Source organism: Phascolarctos cinereus, unplaced genomic scaffold (assembly GCF_003287225.1).
Source record: "Phascolarctos cinereus isolate Bilbo 61053 unplaced genomic scaffold, phaCin_HiC Scaffold_725;HRSCAF=1366, whole genome shotgun sequence".
NCBI classification, from domain to species: Eukaryota; Metazoa; Chordata; class Mammalia; order Diprotodontia; family Phascolarctidae; genus Phascolarctos; species Phascolarctos cinereus.
In genome coordinates, this window is record NW_027556097.1 from 1499484 (window position 1) to 1511696 (window position 12213).

Genomic DNA, 12213 nt, shown 5'->3' on the forward strand with positions numbered 1-12213 from the left:
CCCTTTCTCATATCACCAATATTTTGCTTCTGTTTACCACTTCCCCTGATACACCCTCCCCTCTGTCAGTCCCCACCCAACTTTTATTTAGTCTCTTCCCCTCCTACTTCCCTGTCAGATAAGATCAATTTCTATATTCATCTGATTGTGTATATTATTCCTTCTTTGAGCCAGTACTGATGAGAATAACATTCAGGCTATGCCAAACAAAAGACAGAGAGGTTCACAAGAAACAAAATGGATTATTTTTATTGCATAAAATTAAAAAGTTTTGCATAAAATAAGCCAGTGCAGCTAAAATTAGACCAAAAGCAGAAAAATAATCTTTGCAGCAAATTTCTCTAATAAAGTTCTCATTTCTAGACTGGAGAATTGAGCCAGATTTATAAGAATAAAATCCATTCCCAGTTGATAAATAATCAAAGGATATTAACAGGTAATTTTCAGAGGAAGAAATCAAAGCTATCAATAGTCACATGAAAATTCTCTAACTCACTAATAATTAAAGAAATGCAAATTGAAACAGCTCTGAGGCACCACCTCATACCTATCACATTGGCTAAGATGACAAAAAATGACAAATGCTGGAGGGTATGTGGGAAAATAGGTGCACTAAAGCATTGTTGGTAGAGCTGTGAACTAGTTCCACCATTTTGGGAAACTGTTTGGAACTGTGCCCAAAAAGCTATACAACTGTGCCTATGCCTTGATCCAGCAATACCACTACTAGATATATATACCAAAGAGATTTTTAAAAAGTGCTTAGCACAGTGCCTGGCATATAGTAGGTGTTTAATAGTTGTTTATTGATTGATTGAAAAAGGAAAAGGATCCATATGTATAAAAATACTATAGTAGCCGTTTTGTGGTGGTAAAGAATTGGAAAATAAAGGGTTGCCCATCAAATGGGGAATGGCTAAACAAGTTATGGTACATGAATGTGATAGGATACTCTAAGAAATGATGACGGGAATAGTTTCAGCAAACCAAACAGAAGCAAAATGAAGCAGAACCAGGAGAATATTGTACACAGTAACAGCAATATTGTAATGATGATCATCTGTGAAAGACAGTAACTGTTCAACACAATGACCCACCACACTTCAACAACTTAGTTTCTGAATCAAAGGGTAGCACAGTTTTGTAGTCCTTTGAGTATAGTTTGAAATTACTCTACAGAATGATGGAATCAGTATACCACTCCACTCTCAATTTTCCTACATGTCCTCCAACATTTGTCATTTTCCTTTTCTGTCATATTAGCCAATCTGATAGGTATGGGGTGGTAACTCACAGTCATTTTAATTTGCATTTCTCTAATCAGTGGTTATTTCGAGCATTTTTTTTCACATAAGTATAGATAGATTACATTGTCTGAAAACTCCCTGTTCATATCCTTTGACCTTTTATCAGTTGAAGAATGGCTTTTATTTCTATAAATTTGACTCAGTTCTCTATATATTTGAGAATTGAGGCCTTTATTATAGAAATTTGCCTAAAAGACTATTTTACAGAGAACTCACAGAAAGCAAGCGCTCCTAAGGAGATCAGCTAGTGAATGTCTGAGGCCAGATTTAAACTTAGGAAGGTGAGTCTTCTGCAGACCCGGTGCCCTCTATCCACGGTGCCACTTAGGTGTCCTTTTTGTTGTATATTCTCTTTCAGTTGATAAAGTCTATTTACCTTTTAGTGTTTCTTTTGACTCTTCTCCTTGAATTTCAGAATTTCTATTCAGCTCTGGTCTTTCCATCAAGATTCCTTAGAAGTGTGTTATTTCATTATGATGTCCATTTTTTTCTATGTAGATTTATGTTCAGTTTTCCCAAATAGGCTATTCTGGATTGTAAAACTTTATCTTTTGTCTTTTGAAATATGGTATTCTAAGCCCTTCTCTCTTTGATAGTGAGAGCCACCAAGACTTATATGAGCCTTTGACTTGCAGGTATAATTCAATATAAGTGCTTCAGGGATGTTAACAACTTTTTACTCAATTTGTAACTAAAAGTACCACAAGCAGTTTATTAATTTCAGATTCTCATACCATTTCTGAATCACAGATAGTTCCTTCAAATAAACTTAATGTTTATATACATGTATGTATATATTTAATTTTAAATTTTCTTTTTATCCTTAGGGTGGATTGAAGGTAGAAATGCCTATGAATTTAAAGGTAAGTGTTTAATTTCTAGTCTACCCCATGTCTTGTAGAGAGCCTTTCTCTGTCTCCCTAGTTTCTAAAGTCCCTTCCCTTTTAAGGCAACCTTTCATCTATTCTGCATAAATCTTGTTATGTGCAGATTTAGGTATATGTTGTCTCTATCATTACAACATGTTCCTTGGGGTCAGGAACTACTTTTTTCTTTTTCTCTGTATCCACAGTGCCTAGTAAATACAATCAATGTCCTTGTTAAAATGTAGTACCCAGAACTGAACAGATGTTATGTTTGACCAGAACAGAGAACAATGGGGCTATGACCTCCTTATTGTTTGATACTATGCTACTCTTAATTTACCGCCAAATGGCATGAGTATTCTAGGCTGTTATGCAGACAGCTAAGTTATAAAGTGCTGGACTTGAAGTAAGGAAGACCTGGGCATCAATTCAGCCTGGGATACTTAGCTGTGTGACTCTGTACAAGTCACTTAACCTGTCTGTTTAGTTTCTGTAGCTGTAAAATGGAGGCAAAGCACCTACCTCACAGGGTTGTCATGAGAATAAAACAAGACAGTGTTTGTAAAGCATTTTGCAAATCTCAAAGCACTATGTAAATGTTAGTAATATTGTTGTTATTATTACATCAAACTATTGACTCATATTGGCATACTAAGATTGATATGATAACTGGACAGCTAATATAAGATGCCCAGCAACTAATTAGAGATATGGTTCTGGAGTTTGAGAATAGTTAAGACTTAGGAGTCATCCTTACAGAAATTATAGTTGTGTCCATAACAAGTAGTTTAGATCTCTAAGGAAGCTAGCATGGAAAATGAGGATCAGAGGGCTGATGACAGATCATCTTTCTAAGATGTAATGAGAAACTGGAATGAGAGGAGTAACTAAAAAATTTGAAAGAGAAATAAGACCCAACTATAGTGTTGTAAAATGTAAACTGTACCTCTTGTAAGGGGGAATGTAATTAACCGTTTTTCTAAGATATAAAAAGAAGCAAATTATTGAAAATTTGGAACATGGTTTTGTTTTAGTTATACCTTTCGTGTTTTTCCAGAAATAAAAATCAGTGTAAGGTGAATTAATTATAAATAGAAGTAATTTCTAGGTAAATAAGGGAGAAGAAAGATTTTGCTTCTAATATTACAAATATATTTCATTATAATAATTATCTTTGTAATCCTCTGAGAAAGTATCATTAGGCTTCACCAGACTGCCATGTAGGTCCATATCTCATAAAATGTTAAGCGCCCCTGCCTAGACACTTAGCTTTTAAACCTGGAGTTGTTTTTTGACTGATTTTTCTTCCTTGTACCACCTTTCCTTCCCCCTTATCCACTCTATTCAGTTATCAAATCCTGCCCATTCTGCCTTCTAAATATTTATTTTATCCATTTCCTTCCTTTACATCCAGCAACTATCACTATAGTATTGGCTTTTATCATCTTATGTCTAGACTATTACAATAGTCTCCTGACTGCTTTCTCCACATCTAGACCATTCCCCAATTCCTTTCTAACCTGAGCTTTACTAGATTAGTCTTGCTAGTGTTAACATACCTTTGATTGTAACAGAGGCATGATCACATCATCCCCCCCCACCTCACCCCAGTCAAAAACCTTAAATGACTGACTCCCCATTGTCCATAAAATAAAGCCCAAGTTACTTATCCTTAACCTTAAAGCCCTCTATCATCTGACCCCCTAGCTATGTTCCTAGTCTCATCTCTCCTATTTATTTCCTATGCATGCCTTAAACTTTAGCCTTATTGTACTACTAGTCAGTGCCTAAAAAATACCTCCATTTCTGTCTATTTGGCTTGTCCTTCTCACTCTCTGGGTTTCTACTTATTAATATTCTACCTATTCTTCAAGACCCAGGTCTAATGCTACTTCCTTCATGGAGCTTTTCCTGTTTCCCTTCATCTTTCCTTGCCAAAAATTATTTCTTCTTTTCTTGAATTCCATAATGACATTCTGCCTTATATTACAGTTATTTGTGTACATGTTAACTCTCCTTTTGGATTGTCAACTCTTCTCCTAAGAGTTCTGTAAGAGCGTCTATAGTCTAGATTCATAATTGCTGAAGAAGTGACTAATGGTGTCCAGGAGGCACTTACTTATTCTGTTTCCAAGGGCCGTTTCATTGGCCCTGTTGCTCTGACTGTAGATACAGTTTTTCTCCAAATTATCTTGGGAGTTGGGGACAAATCTATCTTTTTCCCCTGTCTATAATATAGAAAATTGTCTCGGCTAAGAGCTCTTCATACCACTCACCAGTATGAATCTGGGGAAACTGGCTGCCATTGTCAAGAAGTTAAGGCCCATCACGTGTAGTCCTGAAGGATAAGGGATGTGTGAAACACCAGGAACTGTTTTCTGAGACTGACCAGAGTCTGTTGTATTCGTTTTGTTCTGATGTTCAGCTATAGAATAAATGCCTGCATTGAATTCAACAGAGAATTATTTAGTGTCTACCATAAGCAAGGCTCTCTGCTAGTTGCTAGCAGTATCAAGATAGAATGACCCAGGCCAGGGGTGGGGAACCTGCGGCCATGAAGCCACATGTGTGAGGCTGCAGGTTCCCTACCCCTGACCCAGACTTTGCATTTAGGGAGGGAGGCTGCATCCTCCTGGTAAAGATAGGGCATGCGCAGATCAATATCGCACAAGTCAGGTCAACAAACATTTATTAAATGTGTGCTAGGCACTGCACTATGTACAAAGTAGGGAGTGGAGGGACCAAGGAGCAAACTGACCAAGTGTTCTAGCAAGTTTTGATGAGTGAAAGAACAGTAATAGCAAGGAGTATCCAGGAAGGCTTCTGAGAGAAGGTGGCACTTGAGCCACCACTTGAGGAAGATTAAGGAATTTGAAAGGCAAAAGTTTTTCTAGAGTTTCTTTTAGCCTGGGAACAGGGGATGGTGCTAAGCGTGAGGCATGAGATGACTGACGTGATATTAATCTAGTTTGGATGGGGTACAGAAAATAAGAGGAGAATAATATGAAATAGGGTGGATAGGTACACTGTTGACAGACTGTTAAAGGTTTTAAGTGCCATGAAAAGACATGCACTTCTTTTTCTAGACAATAGGGAGCCATATGAAGATGTTTGAGCAAGGGAATGTTATGATTAGACTGTTGTGAAGACTTTGAGGCAGCTATGTGAGGCTAGATAGTAGAAGAGAGAGACTAGAAGCTGAGAGCAATTGAGATGCTATTAAAACAGTCTAGACATATAGTAGCATTATGAGAGGAAGCTGATGTGGCAGATGCTGTGATAGAATCTGGAAGATTTGGCAACTGATTGATGGTATGGAGGAGGAAGAGGTTGGAAGAAGTGGGAAAAGTCAAAGATGTCTCAGAACCTGGGTGATTGGAAAGATGATGGTATCCTCCACAAACATAGCGAAGTTCACTGGAGAGGTAAAAATTAAGGGATTCAATTTTGCATAAGTTGAGTTGCAGAGATGGTTAGTACATTCAGGTAGAGATATTTAACATATAGTAGATGAATTGGGATTGATTAAGAGAGAAGAAAGGACAAGATATATAGATTACATGCTAGAAATTTTTTTCTTAATAATTTGTCCTTTTTCCCTTTTATTTTTGTATGGGTTTTTTTTACATGATACAAATAGAGAAAGAATTCCATATAGCTATCATCCTCTAAAACAATGGGGTATAGTAGAAAGAACACTGGCTTTGTAACTGAAGAAACCAGAATTCATATCCTGCTTTTGATAACTTCGTTATTGTGGAATAGCTACTAGCAAGTCCCCTGGCTTCTCTGAGCCTTATTTTTTTATTCATTACTTCGAGGAGCATTTATTAAGCACTTAATATGTGCCAGGCACCATTAGGGTTACAAAAATGAAACAAACTGTTTTCAGTGAGCCTCAGTTTCCTCTTTTCAAAAATGAGGTTAATAATACCTGTAGTCCCTACTTCATAGTGTTGTGTGGATCACATGAAATCATTTATGTCACGTGTTTTGCAAACCTTAAAGAACTACAAAAATATAAACTATTACTCTTTTAGTTTTGTCTTATGTTTTTTGGTAATTGTCCATTTCAGTTCAAATATTGGCATGTCTTCTATTCTTCAGTATTCAGTGAAGGATGTGGAAGGATTGAGTGTTGCAGGAAGCATCTTTATATACAGTATTTGTATTTATTGTTTATAGAATTGTACTTGTACTGAAAGCTCATGGTAACCGTGAAATTCCTCACTTATTAAGTAGTTCTAGGGGAGTGACCTCCCCCCCAGCCAGTGCATTGTTAGAACACTACAATATATGAATGTATATAAATGTTAGCTATTTGATATAGATGTGCCTTTATGGTGATGATGAATTTTGGCTTTTAAAGTTCTTTATGTTCTGATGTTTGTTTTATGTTGTTTTCTTTATCTTGTTTCCTCTGATTTAATCTTAATGTCTGTTTAAATTTAGTAAATATATGCTATTCTATACATTAAATATCTCTCATTCATCTTGTAGGTGATTATATATGATAAAACACATTTCCTTGGGAAGGCCAAGGAATTTAATGAACATGTAGACTCTGTCCCAGAGCTTTTCAGAAATGAGGAGAATTTCTTTGGAATTGCATCAATTCGTGTCATTGGTGGAGTGTGAGTGGTGAATTTTCAATATTAGTTCTTTTGTGATCTCCAAATATTTTTGACCTGCCTCATAAATTGCCTTGTGTTTATTTTTCATATGTTTATTTTTCATATATTTTTATATGTACATGTTGCACACGTACGTGTTGCACGTGTCACCTTCCCTTATATAGAATGTAAACTCATTGAGTTTCATGTTTTATTTTGTATCCCTAGTGCTTAGCACAGGATATGTGCTTAGCATATAGTAGGTCCACAACCAGTGCTTGTTGCTTGGTTGATTGTAGTTTACCTTTTTTAAAATGAAATTTCCTTTCAAATTGTAATGGCTGTGCAAAATTTGTTTTCACTGAATTTTTTGCAGCCAATTTTTAAAAATTTCCATGCAAATATTATTCCAGATAGAGTTGTTATTCATATATCATTTGAAGACAACAAAAAGGCATTTAATAATAATTAATATAGTCATAAAACCCTATATTAAGATCAAGAGATGATTTTATTTTCTATGTAACTTACTGTTTTTATTTTTATTGGCCATTCAATTTATTTTGGAGGCAGGTAATAATTTTGTTTCCTTCCAGTTTCTTGTCATCTCCAATGGTAATATCAAATTTTTTTTGTCAGGAGACATCTATATATATCTTTAAATAAATGTAGGACTTTAAGACTGCAACCAGCACCCCTTCCTGCAAAGCAACTCAGACTTCCCTAGCTGCTTTTTACGTGTTCCCTCCCAAATAGCAATTATCTTGACATCTAGTGACATTATCTTCTGATTTGAGCCTTGGAGAAATGATTTACCATAGAAACCCTTAAGTTTGAGCCCATGGGCATAAATGATTAAAAACAGGAACAACCTTACATGATTCAGTTTGGTAGTAGTTATCTTTTCTCCTCTTCTTTATTTGTAATTTTTTCTAACAGGATTCCATTTGTTTTGAAGCATATGGTATAAGATCATGTTGCAAACATTCAAAAAGAGATGGCTTTGTTGTATCCCTACAATTAATCCTTTGTTTGGGAAAAGTCTCTAAGAATTATTGTTTTTAAGCTAAAAGAAAACTAATGTTGGTTTGTAACATTAGATTTGTAATAATCAATTAAATCATTTGTATTGTTTCTTTATTACACTCACTGACTACAACTTATTTAACTGCTGAATTTGTGTTATGTGCATATCTAGGTGGGTTGCCTATGAAAAAGAACATTTTAAAGGCCAACAATATCTGCTTGAAGAGGGAGAATACGAAGACATCAGTACCTGGGAGACGTTAAATAGCACTTTATTGTCTTTCCGGTACTTACAAGCAGTAAGTTTTCATTGTTTTTCTGAATTTGTTTTTCCATTCACTTTATCTTATAAGTCATTGAAAATCAATCATAATTCTGTGCAGATTACAAAATTATAAAATATTACTGACACTTGAGTATCATGAGGTTGAAGTGCCTGGTTCAGTATATTATTTGCCATATTGTCATGATACATTATGAAATATATATTATTTCTTGACAAATTGTGCTTATCTTTCCAGTGATGTCTCAGGATGCTAAGAGAGACAAATCTTATCCACTCGGGTTTCTGTTAAAAATATATCATAACTTTTGCTTTGTAAATTCCTAAACATGTATCTGGGAACATTTAATTAAAGCAGGCTTTAAGGTGGCTATAGAGCCCATTTCTACCAGCTACCCTTCAAAGTTTTATCTCTTTCTTAATCATCTCTCTTAGGATTTGATAAATTCCTATTCAGATTATGTAGAAATACAGACAAATAAGGAAATCCATATTTATGCTTACACATATCAGTATAAGGTAAGCTAGAAATTACTTGCATCTGAAAGAAGAAATATACTGATAAATACAGTTTAGAAATGCATCTGTTTTTCTTGGTAGTAGTTCTTCATCTTTAATTGAGGACAGGCTTTGAAGTTTTCAATAGATGTTCTATAGATTTTCACTGTTATGCCAAACTTGGTTTTGTTATTTTTTAAAATTGATGCCTTCTGCTTTTATATCACATCTCCTTTCCAATATATTATTTCTCCTAAAGGAGAATAGATCTCCTTTTGAACGAAGATTAAGAAAGAAAGTGAAAAAAAAAGGGTAGTTCAGCAAAACCAACCCACATATATTTTGTATTGGAAAGTATAAGCCATTTCCTACACTCCTGCTCTCCACTCCCATGCCTTATCCCATCTCCCCAATAAAAAAAAGAGGTATATTTTGTTAACTCCTCTGGTCCAGGCTTGCTCATTGTAATTACACAGCATTCAATTTTGTATTTTATTTTACATTTACTTTGTTACTCTCATTTTGTATCAGTTCATATATATCTTCTCATGTTTCTTTGAATTCTTTTGTCGCCTCTTACGGTAGAGTAATATTTTATTTCATTCATGTACCACAATTTCTTCAACTGCTTCCCACCTGATAGACATATACTTTATTTCCAGTTTTTTGCTATCACAAAAGTTCCACAGTTAATGTTTTGTTATATATTTGACCTTTTTTCGTTGGACTTCCTTGGGAAATCAATGCAGTCGTATATCTGGGTCAAAGAATGTAGAACTATTGGTTACTTTTTTAGCACAATTTCTAATTGTTTTTCAGGATTACTGACACATTTCACAACTTCACTGATGTCGTTCAGCTTTTCTGTTAAAAATCAAGCAAAGTTCTCCAGGTCCAGATGGATTTATAAGTGAATTCTTCCAAACATTTGAAGAACAATTCCAGAACAATATGAAAAAAACAGATGAAGAAGGAGTCCTGCCAAATTCCTTCTGTAACACAAATATAGTTTTGATACCCAAACCAGGGAGAGCAATAACAGAGAAAGAAAACTATAGCCTAATTTCCCTAATGAATATTTATGCAAAAATTTTCAATAAAATACTAGCAAGGAAATTATAGCAAAATATGCCAAAGATCATACACTATGACCAGACACCAAATGGGATTCAGAGCAGGACTGCAAGACTGGTTCAGTATTAGGAAAACTATAAGTGTAATTGACTGTATCAATAACAAAAATCATATTATTGTATCAGCAGATGCAGAAGAAGCTTTTAACAAAATACAACATCTATTCCTATTAAAAACACTAGAAAGCATAGGAATAAATGGAGCCTTTATTAAAATGATAAATAGTAACTATCTAAAACCAAGAATAAGAATTATTTGTAATGAGGATTAACGAGAAGCTTTCCCAGTAAGATTAGATGTGAAACAGGATGTCCATTATTATCACTATTATTCAGTAATGTACTAGAAATACTAGCTAAACCTATAAGACAAAAAAAAATTGAAGGAGTAAGAAAAAGCAGCAAGGAAACAATATCACTTTTTTTTGCAAATAATATAATTTAACTTAGAGAATCCTGGAGAATCAACTAAAAAACTAGTTGAAAAAGTTAACAACTTTAACAGAGTTCTAGTACATAAAATAAACCCACATAAATCATCACCATTTCTATATATTACCATCAAAATAAGAAGAGATGGGGGCAGCTAGGTGGTGCAGTGGATAGAGCACTGGCCCTAGAGTCAGGAAGACCTGAGTTCAAATCCAGCCTCAGATACATAACACTAACTAGCTATGTGACTTTGGGCATGGCACTTAACCCCAATTGTCTCACAACAAAACCCAACAAAAACAAAGGAAGAGATAGAGAAATTCCATTTAAAGTAACTGTAAATAGTATAAAATATTTGGGAGTCTTCCTGCCCCCCCAAAAAAAATCCCAGGGACTATATGAACACAATTATGAAATACTTTTGACACAAAGACAGATCTAAACAATTGGAGAATGATTAATTGCTCACAGGTAGGTCGAGTCAGTGTAATAAAAATGGCACTATTTAAATTAATTTAGTTATTTAGTGCCATACCAATCAGTCTACCAAAGAATTATAGAGCTAAAAAAAATCATAAAATTCATCTGGAAGAACAAAAGGTCAAGAAATAATTGAAATCATTGGAAAAAAATGTGAAGGATGGTGGCCTAGCAGTTTGAGATTTCAAACTATTACAAAGCAGTAATCATAAAACATTTTGGTACTGACTGAGAAATAGAATAGTAGATCTGTCAAACAGATTAGGTACACAATATATAATAGAAAATAACCATAGTAATCTAATGTTTGATAAACCAAAAGATCTAAATTTGGGGGATAAAAAGTCAGTATTTGATAAAAGTTGCTGGGAAAAGTGGAAAGCAATTTGGCAAAAACTAGGCATAAACAAACATCTCACACCATACCCCAAGATGAAGTTAAATAGGTGTATGGGTTAGATGTAAAGAGTAATATAAGCAAATTAGGGGAGCATGAAAAAATTCACTTCTAAGATCTATGTATACGGGACAAGTTGGTGACCAAATAACAGATAGAGTAGATCATGAGAAGTAAAATGGATAATTTTGATTATGTGAGTTTTCTTTTTTCACAAACAAAACCAATGCACCTAAAATTAGAAGAAAAGCAGGTATCTGGGGGAAAAGTTTTACAGCACATTTCCCTGAGAAAAGCCTTATTTCTCAAATATATAGGGAACTGAGTCAGATTTTAAAAAAGAGTAGCTATCATCCAATTGATAAATGCTCAAAGGATACAAACAGGCACTTTTCAGAAGAAGAAATCAAAGCTATCAATAGTCATATGAAAAAGTCTTATAAATCACTATTAATTAGAGAAATGCATATTTTAAAAACTGAGGTACCATCTTAAACCTATCAGACTGGCTAACATGTAGAAAAGAAAAATGTCAAATACTAGAGTGGAAGTGGAAAAATAAGGACACCAGTGTACTATTGGTGTAGTTGTGAAGTGGTCCAACCATTCTGGAGAACAATTTGGAACTTTGCCCAAAGGGATTTAAACTGTGCATAGCCTTTGATCCAGCAGTACTGTTACTAGATTTTAATCTCATAGAGATCAAAGAAAAGGGAAAAGGGCCTATATGTACAGAAATATTTATAGCAGCTCTTTTTGTGGTGGCAAAGAATTGGAAATTAAGGTGATACCCGTCAATTGAAAAATGCCTGAACAAGTTGTGGTATATGATTGTGATGGAATTCTGTTGTGCTATAAGAAATGATGAGCAGAATGGTTTCAGAAAAACCTGGGAAGACTTATATGAAATGAACAGAACCAGAACATTATACACAAAAATAGCAATATGGTAAGGATGATCAGCTGTGAAAGACTTGGGTACTGTGAGTGAGACAGTGATACAAGACAATTCCACAGGACTCAATATATACCTCCAGAAAGATAATTAATGAACTCTGAGAGCAGATTGAAGCATAGTGTTTTTTGTTTGTTTGTTTGTTTTTTCAACAGGGCTAATATGGAAATATATTTTGCACAACTTCACATGTATAATGGTATCATATTGCTTGCCTTATGGA

General features: G+C 34.6%; 1 protein-coding gene across 1 annotated transcript in view; it reads left to right on the forward strand.

The window, feature by feature from the left end:
• CRYBG3 (crystallin beta-gamma domain containing 3) overlaps positions 1–12213 on the forward strand; it is a 146285-nt gene that overhangs the window by 88744 nt on the left and 45328 nt on the right. The window contains 3 exon segments of the mRNA XM_020977949.2: positions 2135–2170; positions 6674–6807; positions 7985–8111. Of these exon segments, the coding sequence (XP_020833608.2) occupies positions 2135–2170; positions 6674–6807; positions 7985–8111 (297 nt within the window).